The sequence below is a fragment of the Pezoporus flaviventris genome, unplaced genomic scaffold (assembly GCF_033815535.1).
Source record: "Pezoporus flaviventris isolate CSIRO_AGI_PZ_B2104156 unplaced genomic scaffold, CSIRO_AGI_Pfla_v1 ptg000036l, whole genome shotgun sequence".
Taxonomy (NCBI): Eukaryota; Metazoa; Chordata; class Aves; order Psittaciformes; family Psittacidae; genus Pezoporus; species Pezoporus flaviventris.
In genome coordinates this window covers 38,971,397-38,993,563 of record NW_026892584.1, presented here as the reverse complement: position 1 = coordinate 38,993,563, position 22,167 = coordinate 38,971,397, and the positions used below count along the sequence as shown (strand labels likewise).

General features: G+C 39.1%; 1 protein-coding gene across 2 annotated transcripts in view; it reads right to left on the bottom strand.

Moving 5' to 3' along the window:
• Positions 1-313: 313 nt before the first annotated feature.
• Positions 314-22,167, bottom strand: part of WDR25 (WD repeat domain 25) — a 66,501-nt gene continuing 44,647 nt past the window's right edge. The window contains exons 3-6 of one of the 2 annotated variants that reach the window (XM_061463994.1): positions 20,552-20,682; positions 8,054-8,224; positions 1,981-2,025; positions 314-1,593 (exon numbers count right to left, since the gene is read on the bottom strand). In XM_061463994.1, coding sequence (XP_061319978.1) covers positions 1,372-1,593; positions 1,981-2,025; positions 8,054-8,224; positions 20,552-20,682 — 569 coding nt within the window. In that variant the 3' untranslated portion in view covers positions 314-1,371. Of the gene's footprint in view, positions 1,594-1,980; positions 2,122-8,053; positions 8,225-20,551; positions 20,683-22,167 lie in introns of both variants that reach the window. The other variant, XM_061463993.1, reaches the window with a different exon arrangement.

Below are 22,167 nucleotides of genomic sequence, written 5' to 3'. Positions count from 1 at the left end.
CAAAGACATTTACAAGCAATCTATACATATGTAAACACACAGTTACGGCCTAATGAATTTTCTATTTGCTGCAGAATAGCCCAGCTCCTGTCTGAATGTGGAAAAGAACATCCCCTGCACTAAATAGCGTTATGACAATTTTCTGTGTCTGCATGACATCAAGAAGTATGGAGGAAGGCATGTGTGCTCACAATAAATTAGGGTACCATATTTAAAGTTCTCCCCTCCCCAGTTAGCAATTCCATAATAGTCTTGGGTACTGACTTGTCAACAACAACAGGAGTAAAATAGTGAAATACAGAAACCATGTATAAAAAAAGCCATTTATTTTTTCACTAGAAGTATTTACATATAGTTTTGCTTTGTTTATGTACAGTTGTAAATGTAAGTTTAAAACTCATCATTAAACACCAGGATTTCAAGAACACAAATTTACTGACCTCAAAATTAGCTTCAAATTATCTGGCACACCTTTCCCTGGAACTCACAGAAGGCATTTTACAATAAATTGAGCTGGTGACAGCCACCCATTTCCAAAAGAAGCATTCCCACCTGCCCTGTGATCTTCCCCCTTTTTGTGCACAGAAGTTGTTTTACCTTGAACTACACTAGTGCCCGTCAACCCTTCAGTGACCAGGTCAGGGAGCAAACCTAGTGAAAATTAGTTTAAACCAGTGAAAAGAAATCCAAGGAAGATCAAATAGGTATTAACTGATCTGAATGTCATCCTCTGTTAAATAATATGTCCTCACCAACTTCTGGTAAGGAAGAGAGGAAATTTCCTCAAGTTGCACCAGGAGAGGTTTAGACTGGGTATTAGGAAAAATTCCTTCATCAAAAGGGTTGTCATGCATTGAACCAGGATGCCCAGGGAAGTGGTTGAGTCACTATCCCTGAAGGTATTTAAAAGGTGTGTACATGTGGCACTTAGGGACATAAGGTGGACTTGGCAATGCTGGGTTAATGACTGGACTTGACGATCTTAGAGGTCTTTTCCAATCTAAATAATTCTATGACACAGCCTGGTTTAAGAAAGCTGCATTGAAAAGCACCATAAAAAGAGCAATAATTTTATTCAGTTTAGCTACTCAAATCAGGGTGGGGCCAGATGAGTAGCAGAAGACACAAAAAAATTGTCACAGGCAGAAATTTGTCACCAGGGCTGAGGGAGAGTAAAATCACTTGCTAAGCAGCTAATGACAAGACCATCTTAACTGCATTAGGAAAGCATACACTTAGAGGTCATAAAAGAAAAGGCAACAGCCTCTTCTGCTTACCACATCACAACAAAATTTCACATTGCATACCACGGTTTATTTCCTATGCCTTTGACAGACTAACAGGAGACAGCCTGAAAAGTAACTCTGCTTGTTATTGCCAGATCTTGACTTCTCCAGCCCAATCACATGTTGCAAGGAGTGATGGCAAGACTGGGTGAAATATTGTACTCACACAAGCTTCTTTATGTGCAGACAAAGTGCGAATAATCCTAGCAGTATGATAGTTATAGAAAAACACTTTGCCATCTGAACTTCCTGTCGCCAAAAGTGTTCCATCTGGAGAAAATTCACAGCCCACAGCAAAACCTTCCACCTGTGAAAATCAATAACAGTGTAACTCCTGATGCTGATAAGGAAAGGTCATTGTGATATACTGAAAAAGAATACAGTACCAAAAAAAAAATTGTATCTTTAAATAAACTTACACTAAGGACTTCTCCAGGTGTTTAATAAGACACAGCTACAACACAAACTTATTTAAACAAGCTGTTAAGTATTCATAGTGTCTTCTAGTAACTATTTTCTTCAGAGTGCATATGATTCAAAATAGACTGGCACATGGAAAAGCAAATGAAGCCAATTAATATCTATCACTGATTTATAATCAACCACTATTAGCAGACATACTAAAAAGCACACATACTTTGCTAACCATCTTGTTTCTAGATTTGGATACTAAGTTCCCAGTAAAGAAGGATACCTTATGTCCTTCATATCTTTTCTTCCTGTTGATTCGGTAAGGTCGCTGCGCAGAAAACAAAGCCATGTAGTTCCCATTTGTCTGAGCAACAAACACAGACTCTTTTGGGTGCAGAGTCAGACTCGGGCAAGTGTAACGCTCCTGAAAATAATTTTAAAGAAAGTTTTGTATGAAACAAAAGATTTGTTGAAATGATTCAGGTTATCTTATCACATTTTGGAAGACCATAAAAGGTAAGGTATACATAAGTCATAACCACAGCATACATTATAGAAAAGATATTTAACTCATTACAATCCACTGAAAGTCTTACACCAAGACAAATTTTAAATGAAATATCTACCCTGGTTTCATAGATGTTGACCAAAATCTCCCTCTGAACCATAATTCCACTGCAGAATAGCTGCAGAAAGGTAATAGGTAACTCCAACTTGATGGTACTGAATAGCCTACTAAGTCAGAAGTTCTTTATGACAGTGATTTGCCATGTAAGCTATTGCTGGCTGTAAATTCATAAATATCTTCAAAAAATTAGTAACACTTGGCTTTAGTCTAGTGTTCCAATTTAAGACTGAATTAAGATTACTTTTGAAAGACTGCATAGCGACTGCACTAGAAATCAACTACTCTCGCAGTGTTTTCACCAGGTCCAAAACCTCTGCTAGTTTTAGCCTAACTTAAAGGCACAGTGCTGAATTTTGGTGCCATGAATACAAACTAAACTACAAAAGAGCGTTGGCTGTAGGATGTATCTGCATGTGATGTCATTAGGCTGACAGTGACCACTGGAACTCACAGGCTATGGGGCAGAACAGGAAGAACATCAGACTAGTTTTATCGTGTGGCTTGAAAGTGATGAACTGGGAAGGAAGTTCTGGGTACTGTAAGGTACTGGGAACAGAAATCAAAACTGGATTAGGCAGTGTGCCTGGCTGGGAGTATGCTCCATGGCACAGCACTGCATGCTTGTGGGGGGAAACTGGGTCTAACAATAAGGGATCAGAAAGCACAATGTAATCTACAGGAGCGATGTGCTGTTATGCTGGTATTCTGGAGCTTGCTCCTATTCCAGTGCAGTCTGGATCAGCCCATGAGAGATGGCAGGGCTGTGTTTCCACCCCAGGGCTTTCGGTTCCAAGTGAACTGGACACCCCTCCAAGTTAAAGCGAACTGTGGCCTGCACTCTGCTGCCAAAGGAATTGAGAAAAATGCGTTTGCAATATCAATCGTGGCATACCACTTGGCTGCCTTTGACTCTAGTTCATACTGAAGTTCTAGCATGTCCGGTACGGCAGCACTCAATGGTGGTGTGACTTCGTTCAGGCCACCATAGTCTACTGTTAGTCTCCACTCTCCGTTAAACTTTCGCACTGGCCATATGGGGCTATTAAAGGGCGAGCGGGTCCTGCTGATGACTCCCTGACTCTCCAGTCTACGGATCAGCTGATGGATGGGAATCAGGGAGTCCTGGTTGGTGCAATATTGCTGCTGGTGCACTGTTGCGGTCGCAATTGGCACTTGTTGTTCTTCAACCTTCAGCAACCCCACAACAGAAGGATCCTCTGAGAGACCAGGCAAGGTGGACAGCTGCTCAATTTCCTCAGTCTCCAAAGCAGCAATACCAAAAGCCCACCGGTACCCTTTTGGGTCTTTGAAGTACCCTCTCTTGAGGTAGTCTATGCCGAGGATGCATGGAGCCTCTGGACCAGTCACAATAGGGTGCTTTTGCCACTTCCTCCCAGTCAAGCCGATTTCAGCCTCCAGTACAGTCAACTCTTGGGATCCTCCTGTCACTCCAGAAATATAGATGGGTTCCACCCCTTGACAGCTTGATGGCATCAGGGTACACTGTGCACCAGTATCTACTAGAGCCTTATACTTCTGTAGGACTGATGCGCCAGGCCATCTGATCCACGCAGTCCAGTAAATCCGATTGTCCCCTACCTCCACCTGGCTGGAGGCAGGGCCCCTCTAATAGTCATCACAATATTGGTCACTTACGTCTGGTAGACAGGGATTAGTCTTCTTTATTATAGGAGCTGGAGTAAAAGCAGTTCTTCCACTCCATCTGCGAAACTGCTCACCAAAGACTGAAGCCTCAGCTTTCATGGGATGATCATCCTTGACCTTTGTTCTTCTCTTCAATTCACACACCCATTCCTCCAGAGCTGAGGTAGGTTTTCCATCCCACTTCCTCATGTATGCTCCGTGACCCCGCAGGTAAAACCATAGGGTGGCCCGTGGCATACACCTTCTATATGTTCTCTCTTGAGCAGTAGGGCACCTCTTGTTAATAGCTGAGATGTGTGTCGGTACACGTGAGGAGCTGAATAGATCAGATAGATCGTCTCTCAATTGTCTGAACTCCTGGGACAGTTTTTCCACAGCTGAAATGATGGTAGGGGTGAGACTGTCTTTGAACTCTCAGAGTTTATGAACCATTTCATCCACTGTTAGTGGGACTGTGTCATTCCAGGTTACTGTTGCCAATGAATGTGCATATGACGACGGTGCATTTCGTGTAAATTTCCACCACATGGGTTGTGTACATTCGACTTCATCTGGATCTATGGGTGCATCCCTGGCATTACCTTTTGACAGATCATCTCTACAATGGCTGATTCCCTCAGAGACTGGATGCCTCTCTCTAGAGTAGTCCACTTGGCCAAACGACTTATCATCTTTGTATGGAAACCTTTCACAGCTGCCAAGAGCCGTCTCCAAAGGCTGAGGGATTGTTTCTCTCTTGCAATTGCTTTGTCAATTCCCCCTTCCCTAGCAAGTAATCCCAGCTGCTTAGCTTCCCTACCTTCTAATTCATGACCATCAGCCCTATTGTCCCAGCATCAGAGCAACCAGGTGATGATGTGCTCCTTTGGTTGATGGGTAAAATCTTTTCGTATATTCCATCGCTCAGTTGAGGTCCGGGATTGAGAAGTCACCTCTTCTTCCTCTGATTCATGTGATGATGACTCCTGATCAGATGCTGTCCTGGGTAGTAAGTGCATTGGCATTGCTGCTTCATCTTTCTTGTCTCTTTTTTGCTTTTCCGCTTGCATACAGGGGCAACCGATATTGGCAAAAATTGGTCCTCTGGTTTAGCTGCAGTGATTATCACTGTGATTGGAGTGGCTGCAGTATCTGTTGTCAGGGTTTGGGTAGCTGCTGTACTTGTCACTGGGGTTAGTGTAGTTGCTGTGCTTGGAGCTGGAGTAGCTGCGCTGTCTGTTGTGGTCAGAGTTTGTGTAGCTGCTGTACTTGTCACTGGGGTTGGTGTAGTTGCTGTATTTGGAGTTGGTGTAGTTGCTGTATTTGGAGTTGGTGTAGCTGCTGTACTTGGAGTTGGTGTAGCTGCTGTATTTGGAGTTAGAGTAGCTGAATTGTTGGTTTCTTTGCCATCAGATCCAGAGACTTTTTTTTTTCCCTCTGAAGGTGCTAGATGGTTTTGAACAGGGCTCTGTAAGCATAGGCCAAGCCCCAGCACGTTGCCATGATTTGTCCCTCTCTGGTATGGCCAGGATGACAACACACCTCATTTAAGTGTTTTACTAATTCTTCTGGATTTTGCACTTGTTCAGTGTTGAAGTTCCAAAGCACTGGAGGGGCCCACTGGCCTCATACTTGCCCATACTATCCCACATACGCTGCCACTCATGACTGTCCAGCCTCAGGGAAATTCTCTTGGTCCTCCTATATCATGGTCTAACCCCAGACAAGGCCCAAACCCAACTCTGCTTAACTTTTGAGATCAGATGAAATGGTCGTGGATAAAAAACACTCTGTATGTGTGCTAATATGGTGATCCCCGTAACAATCAGCAGGCAGGTCTCAAGGGTACCCAAAGGCCATTCAAAACCTTCAGAACTCTCAAATGATGTTATAAACGGTCTGGTAGGGGGGCTGGGAAGGTAAGGGAATGTCTCCTTCACAGGTTGACCACCCGAGGAGGGGAAAAAAAGATGTGTAATTGCTAAACACTTCTATCATATACCTCCCAAAGTATAGAGGTGGTGACCACACTCAGAAAGCAAGCCAGGTCAGTTTCACGATCAATGAATCTATTGTATTAGAAATCATTACCATAAAGTACAATGAAACAAGAACCTTAGCCCAAGGTCCCCAGCTGATGAACAGTAACACAGCAAATACCGGCTGTAAGTAAGGTACGACATGCTGAAGCTCTGAGATCAAGAGCAACAACTTTGAGAGCCAATAAATCAGCATTGTGAGGAGTGACTATTAATCCAAAACAATGAATGCTTATCACAGATATGTTTAGACACACTCTGGTCAGATCTGTCGTTATCTCAACCCTGCGTGCCCCACGTCGGGTGCCACAAAAAACTGTTGTGGTTTAAGCCCAGCCAGTAACTCAGAACCACGCAGCTGCTATCTCACTCCCCCTCCCCCTTCCTCCTCCCCCACTCCCGGAGGGATGGGGAGGAGAGTCGAAAGAACGTAACTCCCACAGGCTGGGATAAGAGCAGTCTGGTAACTAAGGTATAACACAAACCACTGCTGCTGCCACCGATAATAATAATGATAAGGTAAATAACAAGGGAAGAGAATACAACCGCTCACCACCCACTGACTGATACCCAGGCTGACCCAAGCAGTGATCTCACCCTTCTGGGCAACTGCCCCCAGTTTACACAGTGGGCATGACATGCTGTGGTATGGAATACCTCTTTGGCTAGCTTGGGTCAGGTGACCTGTCTCTGCTTCTTCCCAGCTTCCCCTCCTCCCTGACAGAGCATGAGACTCAGAAAGTCCTTGGTCAGAGTAAACATTACTGAGCAGCAACTAAAAACATCGGTGTTATCAGTGCTGTTCCCAGGCTGAGAGTCAAAACCACAGCACTGCACCAGCCACTAAGAAGGAGAAAAATGACTGCTACTGCTGAACCCGGGACATGTGCATACTATAGTAATGGGCTAGTTTAGAGCTCTTAACTACTCATTTGTTAAAGCAGACAAGCAATACATCAAGTTCTTTTGGGGTCTAATCTGCCTGAAGAGCGCAGGGGTTCTCTCCCACATTGAAAGGTTCAAAGGTGAAATTCAGAAAAGTGAAGAGTTTCCAAAATCACCTTGCTTATTCACAGTGCAGAAAAGGGGAGAAAAAGTCTGTTTCAGAGCCGCTGTAGTAGTGAGAAGGTAGGCTATGGGGGGTTGTTAGTTGGTTTGTTTGACAGGGGATAAACAGAAGAAAAATTATTTGGTTGGTTTTACTTCTTGATACTGAACCTGACTGATCTGTAATTCATATGTTCACAGCTTTTTTGTTTTTCCCTTATTGTCTATCCAAGATGTTGATAGATCCAATATTGGATGAAGACATAACTGTGGAAATTAAACATGAAACAATCAGACTAGATCACCAACTTCATGTTCTTGTCAGCAGATAACTGTTAATTTCAGCCAAAAGCATCTGTATATAATCCAATCATCTTACATAGAATATTAGACATGGGTTTCAAAAAAGACCCAGCGAGTTAGAAATATCTGTTAGCTTCCTTAGTAATCTCCTTTGAAGCTGTCAGGCTTTTCAGAAAATTTAGTCCATTATCTTGCCTGGATAGATTACTGAGAGAAATACTGCACCTGCACTGTTAAAGGTAAATTTTGCCTCTGTGATTGTGCCGTACTAGGTATCTATAGGCACGTATCAGGTTGCTATTACTATGCAAATATTAAATTTGTCAATAGCCCTCATTGTAGCTGATGAAAAATGTATGAAAAAGTGTGGGAAAAGAAAGCAACTACTGCCATTCGTCACTGGCAAGCTAGACACTGCAGTGTCCTTGCCTAATTATAGCTGAGTTGTCAGTGAATGAGCACCAAAACGTAAACATTTTTAACACAAAGAGACCTAACGGTGTTCAAGGTCATTTTTTCAGAATAAGTAAGTGCTTTTAATATACATTATATATATATACAGAACTAAAGAAAGCCCTCAACTTACAGTGAGAGCATTTTATACACCACATAATCTTTCAGAAAATCAAGGTTTTTTTACAACACTGACATGCATGGAATACTAAATCCCAAACAACACCAGTTGTTAATCTTACATGGAAAATCTGATTGGAGATTTTTGCAGCACTTTGGAAGTCCCATGCAATAATGGTACGATCAGCTGAGTCACGGCTTACTGCATCTGTGCTTGTAAGAAATTCTTTTCCTTCTGGGAGAAAGAGCATGTCCAATGTCTGTTGAATGGCAGCTTTGTACACTCTTAACACCTAGTGGAAAAAAAAGTTGTTATTTTTGACAGATTAGAAGAACCAATAACTTAAATTTTCTCTTTGTATTAATAACCAACATATTCTCTTTGTATTAATAAACAACAAATGTAAAATGTGAAAAAGCACCTAATTTTTAACTGGTAGAAGAAAAAATACCCCATTGGCTTAACTGTTAAGTTTGCTCAAAACCAAAAGAGAAGAGTACCAGAGATGGAAAAGTGGAACCACTGAGAACTACAAGAGCATTGCCCGTGTGTGCAGAGGTGCAGCTAGAAAAGCAAAAGCTCAGCTTGAACTGAAATTAGGTACATAATTAAAATTGGGTAACTAATTGAAATATTTTCCCACTCTTGAACACGAGAGGTGAATTAGTTACCAGCAATGCTGAAAGGCAGAGGTTCTCAATGCTTTCTTCACCTCTGTCTTTATCAGCAGTTGGGCCACAGGCCTTGGGAACAAAAATCCAGGCTGATGAAAACACAGACCCACCGTCAGTGGAAAAAAAAAAAAAAAAGAAAGATTTGGTATGTCAACTATTACAGGAGCTTGACCCCTACACATCAGTGGGCCCTGACGTTATCCACCCAAGGGTAAGAGCCAGCTGACACCATTGCAAGGATGCTCTCCATAATCTTTGAGAAGTCATCGAGATTGGGGGACATTCTAGAAAACTGGAAGAAGGCAAATGTCAGTTCACACCAAAGTGGGTTAGATCCATATAGAAATGGGTCCTCAGCCACCAGATGCTGAATCTTTTAACAGCCTGTGAATTGGATCTTAAAATGTAACAGACATTTTGAAATATTCTAAAGAATATATGAACTATTTGAATTTCCTTTCTTTCCACCTTTCTTCATGAAATTCTGCATCTGTGCTGTCTACTTTGAATTTTGCAAATCAATATTTCTGCTTTCTTTTTCTCTTATTTGCCTCCAGTAAAGAGCAACTTCAAGGCAAATGGCCAGATCAAAAGAATCCATCTCTCTGAATATGGTGATCCTTGAAACTAGGACACTGGAAGACTCTTACTTATTAATATCTAAATATGTATCTCTCTCACCAAGACAGCTAAAAAGTAGCTGCCTGCATTTCCAACAGGGTGTTCAGAGGTTAGTCCTTCTAATGTCACTAGAAAAAAAAACAGAGCAGGCAGAGCACTTGAACTATTATACTGAAACAGTCCCCAGCTTTGTGAAGCATTTCAGTGCCTACTTCATATCCCTAGCAACATGGGACTACTGATTCCAGGGCCCAGAACTTTTACAGATACCGTAAGCACATGCATTTTTTTATAAAAATAATTTTCAGGTGTCACAGTGAAATATCCTGGATTATACCTCTGCTTTATACTTTAACCAGTAAAAGAAAAATAGTTTCAAATATCAAACACAAGAACTTCTTGATTTCCTTCCTCCAGCTCAAAAGTCTGAGACTACTTGGAAATGTTCAGATCTAGCAGATCCTGCTTTACAGTAGCAATATACTAGATCATCTCCTGAGGTCCCTTGCATTTCTGCTTCCCGTGATCTTGGCATGTAGAAGGACAGCAGCAACAGCTGCTCCGACTGCTTTTCATAGGCTCTGTGAAATGTATGCTTTAGAAAGACAATGTTTGCATTCACTGAAGAACCTCACTCATGCAAGCACATTATACACCCTGTAAGTTCATCAACAAGATCTGAACACGCAGACACAAAAACCTGGCATGCTTTTCAGCAATCTGCCTGCATTTTTAAGATAATGAATATACAAATGTGTTACTTGCTCTCATCAGATTTTTCAGCCCACAAATCCGCATGATATACAAAGCAATTAGACTTTGCAAAGCCAACAGTTATATTTGCCTCCACTTTTCTTTATGGAGAAATCATCATGCTATTTCCTCAAAGACTTATAAAAGGAAGTCCATAGTTTGTTAGTAAAGTAGAATATGAAGGTATTCTCTAGGAGCAAAAATAAAAATAATAATAAAAAATAAATAAATAAAACCACAAAATACAATAGCTGCCTGGAATGAGAAATGAAAAATCATACAGGAACTGCAGGTGTCCTGAAATAAAGTTTAATTGAGAGGAGGGGGGGTACAAAAGGCTCTACCGCCCCAACAGACTGAAGAGACAGCTACTTAGCAGCAGGCACTTTCACAGATGTGACAAGTTCCAACTGGAGAGTTGGCAAGATCAGTGCAGAGCAGCATAAACAAGTAGAAACAGGGACAGGAAAGCAGAAACAAAGGCCAATTGGTGTTGGGAAATGAAGAAGAACCATACAGAGCAATAAATGATAATAAAGTCCCAAACGGTGCTTCATGATAGTAATTGGATAATATTCTCTTATTTTAAAGGTGAAAAACTCAAATGTACTGTTTAGGCCTTCATCTGCAAAAAAAAAAAAAAACCCTTGTGAAATGTATGTATACACATATCCATACATACACTGTGTTCAGCACTGTTAAGGGGTTTTTAGGCTTGGGACTTAAAATTTTCTGTTTGAAGCAGCAGTAATCTCTCAGTAAGGAAAAAGTAGAGGTCATGCAGTAAGTAACATGCACATGCTTTTAATGTTTTGCTGAAATCCTCTTGGGCTCTCACATAAACTGACACTAATAATCTAAACATTTTCATTGCTAATCGTTACATATATATGGTTGTCTGTTAATAGGACATCTAACCAAATTACCCATGGATGTTAGCTTTGCAACAGGAAGCTCCGTAAAAATAAGTAAAAAAAACCCATTTTTTCTATAAGTACCTCAGAAAAACTATGCTATTTAATCTTCAAACCACACAGTAAGAGCTGACTCAGAGAACAATAAACTAACATTTTGACAAGCAGCTGGGAACTTGATATACATAGTATTTAAATTCTTCCATAAAGATAGCTTTCAAATTTTGCAACACCCCTGCTCAGAAAAGTACTCATAATTAAACCTGATTTGTTCTACCTTAGACAATTAATTCATGACATGCCTGAGGAACTTGCTTGGGGAAAGCACCAGTTTCCTTACCCTGCTGGCTTTAGTTTGTTAATAATAGCTTTTGCCCTTTTTCTATTTGCAGATTTATCACCAATAAGCATTGGAAATCCACAGTCCACTTCTTCAATCTAAGCATTTCCTATAAATAAAAGAAATAATTTCAAAAGAAGTCCTAATACTTTCTGGTGTCAACACAATCCAACATAATAATAAAGCTTCTTCACAAAGGCAAGAGCTCATGGCTGCAGGCATTCAACAAGAAAGGTAATTTAAGCAAATTAAGTCAGTTTCAAAGAGATTCTTAGGGTTCTGATGATTTGAAAACCATGCTGTGATACGGAATTCAAGGTATATATTTCAGATGGGTGTTCTATAATCCTTTGCTGCATAAAGTACATGCAATGCCTGGTATTTTTTTCTGTCAAGAAAGCCCAAAGCCTCAACACAAGCAGTTCAGAAACTGCTGCTCACCCAAGCTCTGAGCTGCTCACCTGTAATCTATATGCACTGCACTTTCCTAAAAAGTCCCTCAAACTTTAAGCAAGTGGTGAGAAAGAAACGTGCTTTTATAGTCATTGTCCTGAGCATCAGCAGATGAGATCTCAAAACAAATCTGACAGGACTACATGTAATCTGGATGGTCATGGAAAAAAACCTTAATCAGCCAGTGCCATGCCTTCCAACCTATAAAAATGGCCATATTTTTATTTCCACCTCTTGTCCTACCTTTTTAGATTGAGTGCTTTGGTATGAAACTGTCTCTTCCTGTAGGCGTGTTGGGTAATTAAAGCAATCGTGGACTGATTTAAGTTTCCTCTGCGAAACAGTAATAGAGCACTACTAGTAATAAAAAGTGCACTTTAAGAGAAAGTTAATTTTGCACAAAATAGAAGCTTTTTTATCTACTGCAGTGCAAGCCATTTGTGTCAATCTATTCTAGAGAGTAAGGTGTTAAGACAGATGACTACTATATGAACAATGTACTCTTTTTCTAAGTCACTTCAGATTGCTTGAGAAAGCACAGGATTCTTGTGATGCAAAGTGTCAACCATTTATTAGGAAAAAGAATATTTTCCCATCAGAATTTTATTTAAAATTATCTCATCTCAAATAGGATAAGTGAAATCTGTATACAGGAAACAGACGAGGAACATCCAAGATGCAGAACGGCTTTTTTATGAGAAGCAATAACCAAGGACTTTACAGTACAGAAATGGACAACCATGGGGAATTTGAAAGTATCAGAAATAAAGTCTGAGTGGCATGGAGAAGGTGACCGATTTCTTCCATGATAAGAATTCAGACTCCAAACTAGCAGATGGCAGATTCAAAACAAGATGCTTCTTCCCACAATACATATTTAAATTGTATTTTTTGCCACAGGATGTTGTAGACATTAAAAAAAAAAAGAGAGAGAGAAAATCAAGAACAACCAATTCTACAGTTGAAAACTTAAACAGACCATGAAAGACAAAGACAGTATCTGTGGTGCAAGAAGTGCCCACACTCTACATTAGAAAGGTCTGGGTAACCATTGCTGGGAATCGAGATGGAGTTTGCTGTGCTTTCATATTCTTGTTTGTTTAAAAGTATACTGGTAGCCGCTGGGTGTTTAAAATTTGTCTAGAAACGGGCTAAAACCAGAATGGCTATTCCCCAACAGCTTCTCATTTGAACACTCACACTCCACAAAGAGGCATGTTTTGTCTCTGGCCCATTTCAGTCTCCTCAGGAGCAGCTGCTATGATTCTCTGTCACAGACAGACAGGTCTATGATTATCATCTGTGATACCACCATATGAGGTTTCCAAATAAACACAGCAGGACTGCTCATGTATATGATACAGCCACATAAAATGTGTCCTCACACTCAGAAAGGACTCCAGAATGTTCACATTTAAAACCAAACACCATTACACAAGTACAAATATATTCCTCACCAGATTTCTTCAAACTTTTTGTCCATAGATTCAGTCAGGCTTTCTCAACTGTGAGAAGAATATCTTCAGTTTTCTAAAGAACTGAATAAATCATCTTATTTTAATTACATTGCTCTTCCTAATACCATCGGTACATGACAATGTAATGGTTGTTTCTATAGAAACCAGAAGTGCAAGTAATCACCAATTTCTACAACCTTTTTTCATATTTATATGCTATCCAGAGACAAATTCATTAGTGTCATAGTTTAAGTTTCCTAAATGCTACATGCTACGGAAATTGACAGCATCTCATCTGAAAGAAATTGCAATAGAATGTTTCCAAGGAACTAAATGCACTGCACTTGCACTCTGAATTCATTAATTTTTAAACTGTCTTTTAATGACTTTGGCTTCTTTCTTTATAAACTCAAGTATAGACAAATAGCTCAACATAAAGATTTCTTTTTTAAGCATAAAACTATGTATGATAGTTGAAATTTTGTAGCTAAATGATATTCAATCCAGAGCAATAAAGCAAGATGGGGAGATGGGGGAGAAGCCCCTGTTTATACTCTGTGTTGGCCTCTGATAATAATAAAAATCCTGCAGTGCATTTCTAGACTAATTTTAAAAGCTCAAACTAACTGCTTCCACCATTTTCTAGTAAATATGCTCTCTAGCTTATAAGACCTGAATTTCAAAAATGGGAATTCTGTGTAAATATTCAAATCTAAATTTTCCTCAAATTTGCCTATCACTCCAACAGACTGACTTTGTATTCATCTTTTTTGAAACCTTGCTTATGTCCTGACAAAATTTTGTTATTAATCTCAAAAGGCTGAATCTTTGCATTCATTTGTACTCTTCCTATTCCTAGTAAGTCACGGGCATTTTCTCTGCATGGTATTCTATCCCTTTTTTATTATCATTGATTGTGCTAGCATAATACTTTCTGTAACAAATATTTTTTCAGAATTAAAATAATAAATGTTGTCTCCATTTGGAGCCACACCTGAAGCATGTCACCAAATACCTCCCAGTTTCCTTTCTTGAGTTCTCCTCTTTAGCTTTTCTCATTTTACAGTACCTACATTAGTCTCTGCTTCTTCAGCTTCTCTAATTGTTCAAAAAAAAAAAGTCCAAAATTGTGGAGTAACATCCTTCCTTGTTTAATATAAGGAGTGTATTTGCATTTATGGAGGTCTAAGACCTTCTAATATTATTTAAAGATCAGAGCCACAGCCCTGTCACCTTCCACTTATTCCCTCCCTGAATCATTGCACAGTGCTTCCTCAGGACTTGCCGTTCTGACAGCTACAGCAGATAGCTCTTGCCAAAGCTCCAACAGTGGTTTATGACATAGAACACATGAACTGAATACATCTAACAGCTGAATAAACTATTCCTCTATTTTTAACAGAGTCCAAAAAAAGTTAGAGATCTCCCTGCCTTTAGAGTTCCTTGCATTTCTGTATGCACATGATAAAGAACCAGTTCCTGAATGCTTACAAAATGTTTCGTCAATCAAAGCAAAATGTAAATAAAAGGTGAAATAAGCAAAACTTTAATTATATGGATACATTTAGAAAATGTAAATTAATACATTCAGATGCAAGTTTTTGAGTGTTCTTTGTCCTTTCAACAGAGATAATACTATCCCTGCTTCACACTATGCAAACCTTGCTGGCATGTGTAAATAAATCTTCAACTCAGTTTGACAACTTACACTCATGGTGTAAAGAATGTTAGCTCCTTTGGCTAACTTTAAATTATCAGCAGAGCTGTAGCGTTGTTCTGATATTACATCTGTGTAAGCTTAGCTAAAGGATACAGGTCTCAACCCTATGTTCTCTTTGGTGCTTCAAGAAATATCAAAATTTCAGGTAGAATAAGTGTTTGGAACATATATTGTCTCCTGTCTGAAAAGCTAATATAGTTCAGCCAAAACGGAGAGTAACTGTATAATTCAACTGGTTTGTGCTGAACATCTTAAGAAGTTCTTCCACAGCTCAGAGAAAGGAAATACTTCCAAAATACGTAAGTACTTTAAGGTCTCAGTGTTATCGCACAGTTCTTTTTACAGGGCATTTTACAGGTTTTTTCTAGGTTCAGCTCCGAGGTCCAAAGATCCCACAAGCAGCTGTTCAATATGATTCTCTCTCTATGGTAAACACTGCAGAGATGGTTTTGGTTTTGTTTTTTTTAAACATGGCAGCTCATTTCCAAGCTTTCTGGTCTTTTCATAAAGTCTCTATAAACATTCTCCAAGTGTTTCATAAATGTAATGAATCTGTTATACAGCAATATAAGATCTCCAGAATAATCCCTTCACCAGAGACAAAACTGGGTTTAACACAAAGGAATACCACTAAAATAAATCTCTACATGCTATTCAACTGCCTTTTCTATTCTTTCATTTTTTTTCCCCCTCAGGCCTTGATTACTTGCCTCTCTAAGTTTGAGATGCCTGTGTATCTTACATTTCACTGAGCAGTTAACAAGCTATGCCATCCATTCATTTCTCTGAAGTATGTTGCTTAGCTTTACCTTGAAGATTTTAACTCCCATATTGTTCTTTCATTCTTTCTCTAGCTCAATGCACAATGCTACATTTGAAATCATTTTGCTTGTTTGTTCAACAGAACAGGGATAGCAATAAACATCTTTCAATATTCCTTCTTTTTTTTCTTTTATATGTCTGTCTTTCTGATTAATAGCCTGTGTACATTTCTCAGTGTATTAGTAGCTGAAAGACTGCCCCAAAGCTATCATCATACATTTTCCCTGGGACTCAGAAATCCAGTATTCATACCACATTCAATACATGAATAAATATTAGTAACTTGGTCTACAAACTTATACTCTATAAAATCAAAGAGAAATTTCAGAAGTACTAATTTGGAAAAATACCACTATCAGCTATTCTGTGTCATTTCCCACCAGCAGCCAATGTGGCACACTGGCATAGAACTGCACATTTCAACTACTGCATGTATGTGTAATTGGATAATAAGTTTTGTTGTCATTCATTCCCTCTATGTCCATGATGCTTAATGCTTTGGCCTGAATTTCCACCAAAAATCCCTCATTTCCTGATATGCAATTATTATTTTGCCTCACATAGTTAAGATGTGCAAGTGGATAGTTTGTTAAAACACGTGTATATCCTAAAGAATGACCTCTGAAATAGAATTACCAGTGAATGCTGAAATTGAGTTTTGAATGGGCAATGACTAACAAGACTCAAGCTCTTGATTTAGGGTACTCACTCTATTGACAAAATATGCTGCAAAGCCCAAAAACGCTATCAGGAGTATGATAATGGGAACAAAAAGAATCATTAGTTCACTCGTACATCATTCCAAGCTGAATGACAGGTAAACTTACTTGAAGGAACCAGCAAAACAGGAAAATCTTGTAATGAATTAGGGTGAAAGCACTTAAAAGTTTGCACCAAAACCGAAACAAAGTGGTAAGAGGCCTCAGACATCTATTTCAGTTAAGACCAAATGCCATTTGTTAGAACAGGACTGGCCAGGACACATCATTCAATCAATATGGCCATAACTGTGTAAGATGAAAAACACATGAGGTGTGCTGGTTTTATCTTGTGAATAAGGATAACAATATAAGCTGAAAGTAGGAATTCCTGAAGAATCCACTGAAATCCTCCAAACTAGCAAGAAACAGAGATACTGATGATATGATAATTCATGCCTAACCGACATACTGTTCCATGACTAAGAGCTTGAAATGTAACATTATTTTGCAGTAATAATGCATACATGATACTTGCCATTCTGCAAGAAGAAGCCATAAGCAATCAAATCAGAATTTTATATTTTCCCCACTCAGTTATGACCTTCCACATTCACTCGGTACACACACAGCTCTAATTTTAAAATCAATACAAACACAGGTGTCTAACAATCTACATCTATCACTCAGCTACAGCTACCTCGTATCATGGAAAAAATATCAAAGAATAACAGAAGCTCTCTCCCCCTTTTAGAAAGGTTTCAGAGTAAGACAGTAAACCACATTGCTGCTTTAGACAATCACAGTATATACAAAATTACAGTTTTCAAATGAGAAACATATCAAACAAACAAAAGAAAAAAGGATGAGTATCTGTTACCAGGCTAAATCCAAACTTTCCACTTTCCAAGGTGATTAGAGACTTATAAAAGTATTATAAAAATTAATATTCCTTGCGCACTACTTAATTAGCTAGTTTTCCAACTGGTGAAATTCTACATGAATATAATTATTTCCTAATGAACAAAGCAGGCAACAGCTTCTAGAAACTTCTAGAGAGAACCCAGTAAAGGCTCTGTACAAAAGAAAGAGGCTGGGGTTTTTGTTTTACCAAGCCTAAAAGGTTTCCTATTTTACCTGTTAGAATATACATTCATTCACTTATTATTCTCTCAGAAAGAAATTATTTTTCTGTAATACGGTGGGATGTTTCCCTTATCTCTTCATTAGCATCAGTTTACACAAATGGAGTTACAGACAATCTTTTTAAGCACTGGAGTATTCTGCAGGTAGAGAGACCACCACTGTGTGTTTTCCTTAGAGATCAACAGCTCTCTAAGGCAGCTTCCAACACTGGAGCTTGAGCATTGCAAAATGAGCTTATGGTTAGTAACAGGATACAAATGCATTATTCTGTTAGCCTCATTTTAGCTGTATACAGCATTCTGGCCACAGAAATGTACTGCTTTTTGAGAAAACACATCGAAAGATGGGATCAAAGAGTGTCACAGCATGCAATGTTGTGACATGTTGCACAACAGCAATACTCACAATGAAAAAGAAAAAACTCATAATGTAACAATCCTGAGCATCATACTGTTACTTTGGCAACAGTATTAGAAGTGGACATGTAATGGCCTATGGAAAGACAAATATACTATTGTACCCATTCAAAAAAAGCACCGTGCCCAGATAAGTAAGCAAGGAGTCAAAAAAAAAAAAAAAAAAAGAGATTTGGGCAGTAAAGCATAGCATAAAGATACCATCAAATTCTGTTTGAATCTCATAAAGACAGCATATTCCCTAATTAGTAGAAAACATGAGGGCTGGTTTAGACTGGATGTACCCTCAAATTAATAAAATGTTAAGTATTTCTGTTACTATTCTACACAGATATAAATAGGTTTTCCTGGTGTCTGTTTGTCCTCTGGAAATGAATCACAAGATGTCGTCACCTAAAGCATTCACTACTGGCTCTGCCTGCATACACACACAACTTATACGTTATCCCCTGCAACCTAAACAAAGGCGGTCCCAAGCATAACTATTGTTTCTTATAACTGCGCAGTGGTAAAGTACTGAAAGTGCAGTTTTCCTCTGTAATTTTGCTAGACATGTAGTTTACACAAAAGTTACTATATCAGAACACCATCTCAAGCCAGGCTTCTGGTAGTCAGAATTACACAATATATGAATGGGTGAACTAGTCTACAGTTTATCAGTATGGTTTTGCTCTTTTGCCTTCTGACAAGGCCTTTTACAAAGGCCAATACCTCACAAATTCACATTGCCCCTTATATTTCCATCGTCTACTGTAATCTTCATTTCAACACACTTGTCTGCTCCTCACTGCAATAATGACTCATGCAAACTATGTTTTACACCTCTCTACACTTGCCTTCTTCTTGTTCCAGCAAACACCTTTCATTGGTGAAGGACGCATTTCCTCTCTACTGTTACTTTTCAGGAACAGTTTCATGGAGAAGACTTTCCAAGACAGTGAAACCACCCTTTATCAACCAGAAAACTCCAGTCTTGTAGCATGGACATGCACGCATTTCTGTAAGAGGCACCTTCTGTGAAACAGCAAGCTAAGGTGGTTGGCAATATCTGGCAATCACAGCCTGGGATGCACAGGCTGCTTTGCAGCTTCTGTCCAGGTTAAGAAGAACACGCTGTCTGAGACCTGCTCCTGTCCACAAGGAACTGTTTTGTGAATATATATTTACACAGGCCTGAACTACAATCAGGTCTGCCAGACATATCAGTTGAGCTGAGGCACCACCAGAATTTAAAACCTAAGGAGCTGCTTTAAAAGATGAACACTTTTATTGTCTTCATTGCTTGGAATAAAACATGGCTTGATATCTCATCTTGTACCAAGGGAAAGGACTACTGAAACTCTGACACTTCATAAATGGGGAAAATGACCAAGAACAGCATTTTTCAAGCCATTTTTCTCGGTGACACCATCTGACACACTATCTGTTCCAAGATAAAACCAAAATACCACTGATTGGCAGAGATACTGCCAATAGGAGAGAATCAGACTCAGGAGATGACTCAAAACTAACATCTCCACAAGCATTAATGTGTTATTTAGCCCCCTAACTCTGCCTCAGTCAATGCCAATTTTGCATAGTCCTCAGGGACATCATCACAGTCTCTGGTATCAGAATTGCTGGGGTGAGGGGGTCAGGAATAATCTTTTTTGAAGTGTAACCTTGAACTGCAAGTATCACCTGTGATTGATCACCTGTGAGGGAAGCCTATGTATAGATCCCATACAGTTAAATCCTCTTCTCAAACAGTGACAAATCTAAAAGAACAACTGCAGCACAGGAACTAGATTCTTAATTGTACAAGAATACTGTGTCTTCTCAGTAGTGCAACTCCCATAATGATTTCAGAGCTCTCCTGTTAGATCCCTCATACATGAAATGCGTCTCCCTACATCTCTCACCTATTATTCCTAGTACATCAAAGGCAAAGTTTGGATAAACAATCTTATCTTTTTCAGATCCCTTCTGTCACCCTCAACAGCAAACAGATGGCTAAGATGAGTAGGAACTACTCACATAGAAATTCAAAGGAAAACAACTCACTTTACAGTCACTGCTGCTCTTTGAGCTGTTATGTCAGCTTGCCTTATGCTTCCACTGGCAGAGTACAGCACTGGTCTTACCTGAGCTCTGAATGGCAGCTGGAAGCACACTGGTTTTGGTGGTTCACGATGAAGGCACAGGCTATACAGGCCTCTCTGTGACCCTTCATGAATGTAAATATTACTCCAAGCTTCTATACAAAAGATACAGGTAAACGCATCCTGACCCACATGCAGCAGCTTGAACAGCAAGTTAGCTGTACTGCTTCCTAGTATACAACTGCTTTTCACAATCCTCAAAATGAGCCTCAAAAAGGCTTCCTAACTGTATGTTAGTCATATTTACATAAACAAACAAAAATATTTTTGTGTACAATGTTCCTCTACATGAACTTTACAAATGTTCATATTAATAAATGCCAACACAATCAATGACAAATGCAAAATATTTCAGAGTAAGATTTCACTGAAAGACCAGTACATCTAGCAGATTAGTAATGCATAGCACATCCAAGCCAGGAAACATTTTAAAAGAGAAACAGAAAAAAAAAGATTTCCATTACCTTAGAAGTCCTTATATCCCAAGATTTAACTTCCGGGCTGAACCCTCCACAAATGAAAATATTTGAGTCTGTAGGGTGGAACTTCAGTGCGCTGATCCTAAATTCATTTTTGCTGCTAAATATCTGCTTCCCTAGAATAAAGTAAGAAGCAGAGATTAACATTTGAGCAAAACCAAAAATGAAATACGTTATTCATTTCAACCTGGTTTTAAAAATAGCAATGTTACCAAAAGTGAATATGTTTATGTGAACACATTTCAAGTATCTAGGACTACTCTTGATTTACTGGAAATACAAGACTGAACTCAACTAACTTCTATACATGTGTAACTACTCCTGCTCATGGGCTTCTGCACCACTGACTGCTTCCTACTGAAAGGAGAGAACAAGCAGTTCCCCATACTTGAGGAGATCCACCGAGGTCCCAGTTCATTTGACATGCGGGATTAAATCCACAAATCCAAAGACTGAATGTTTCCCTAGAGAAGGCATAGTCTTTCTTTCAGAGGGATAAAAATACCTAGAACAAAACATTGTTTTACAGAAATACCATACCCAAATTGCACTACAACTCTTGTGATGTTTACTTATCTTTCTGCGAAGGCAGGAGTGAAACTTCATCTTGAAAGTAGGAAATAATTTGCATACCATCATATGAAGGCAATAGCTGTTCCCATGGATACACTGTTCCCAACGTTTAATTGTGTACACTAATCTCTGCAGGATCCTGTGGTTAGCATCAACTGGAGTGTCGACACTTTCAAAAGCAACAGCATTCAGCTAGGTTAATTTATGCGACTTTTCCACAGTCAACTGCTTCTTTTAATCCTAACAAATTCATGATACTAATGCATTTGCTGAAATACATTTTTTAGAAGAGCAGTCTGCACCATGAAAAGTACATTTACTCAGTTTGCAATTTCAACTGTGCTTTATTTTCTATGTATCACACATAAAGATCTACAGTAAATAAAGTTACTGCTTTAAGCCACAGTGAAGAAGGTACTGCAGATGTAAAAACAAATAAAATTAAAAAAAAAAAATCCCACACATCAAACCCTTAAAATATTGTGGCAAAAACTCCCCAAAATATTCATTAATCTATATTTTCAGCAAGTGAGGCTTAAAACAGGCTTTCTTAACTGAAAATACTTTGAGCTAAAGATGCTGGTGATGGATATATTTACTTACTATTAGATGAATGTTCATTCATATAGAATTTTTTTATGCTTAAGTTGGAGCCAGTTTATTTGATTTCATCATCAGTTCCATCTGCTGAACTCTACTTACAGTCAAGAGGCTAAGACTTGTCAATTTATTTATTTATTCATTTTAGAGAGGAGAGATTTTACTTCATCACACATGTTCTTTGAGCTAGCAGGGTCAGGGAGAATAGAATGAAGGGAGCACAAGGGAGGGGTGAGTGTTGTTCCATGTGAACACTGTTTTTTTGTAGGGGTTTTCTGTTCTTTTTATAAAGATTCTCTACTAATTACCCATGCAAGATCTAAATGGTCTCTCTGTCACTACTGAGTGAAAGACTTAATTTAGTCCTTAAGTACCTTCCCCCAAAAGAGAAAAAAGTCATAAGGGCAGTAGGGTTTCTCTTTACAAGA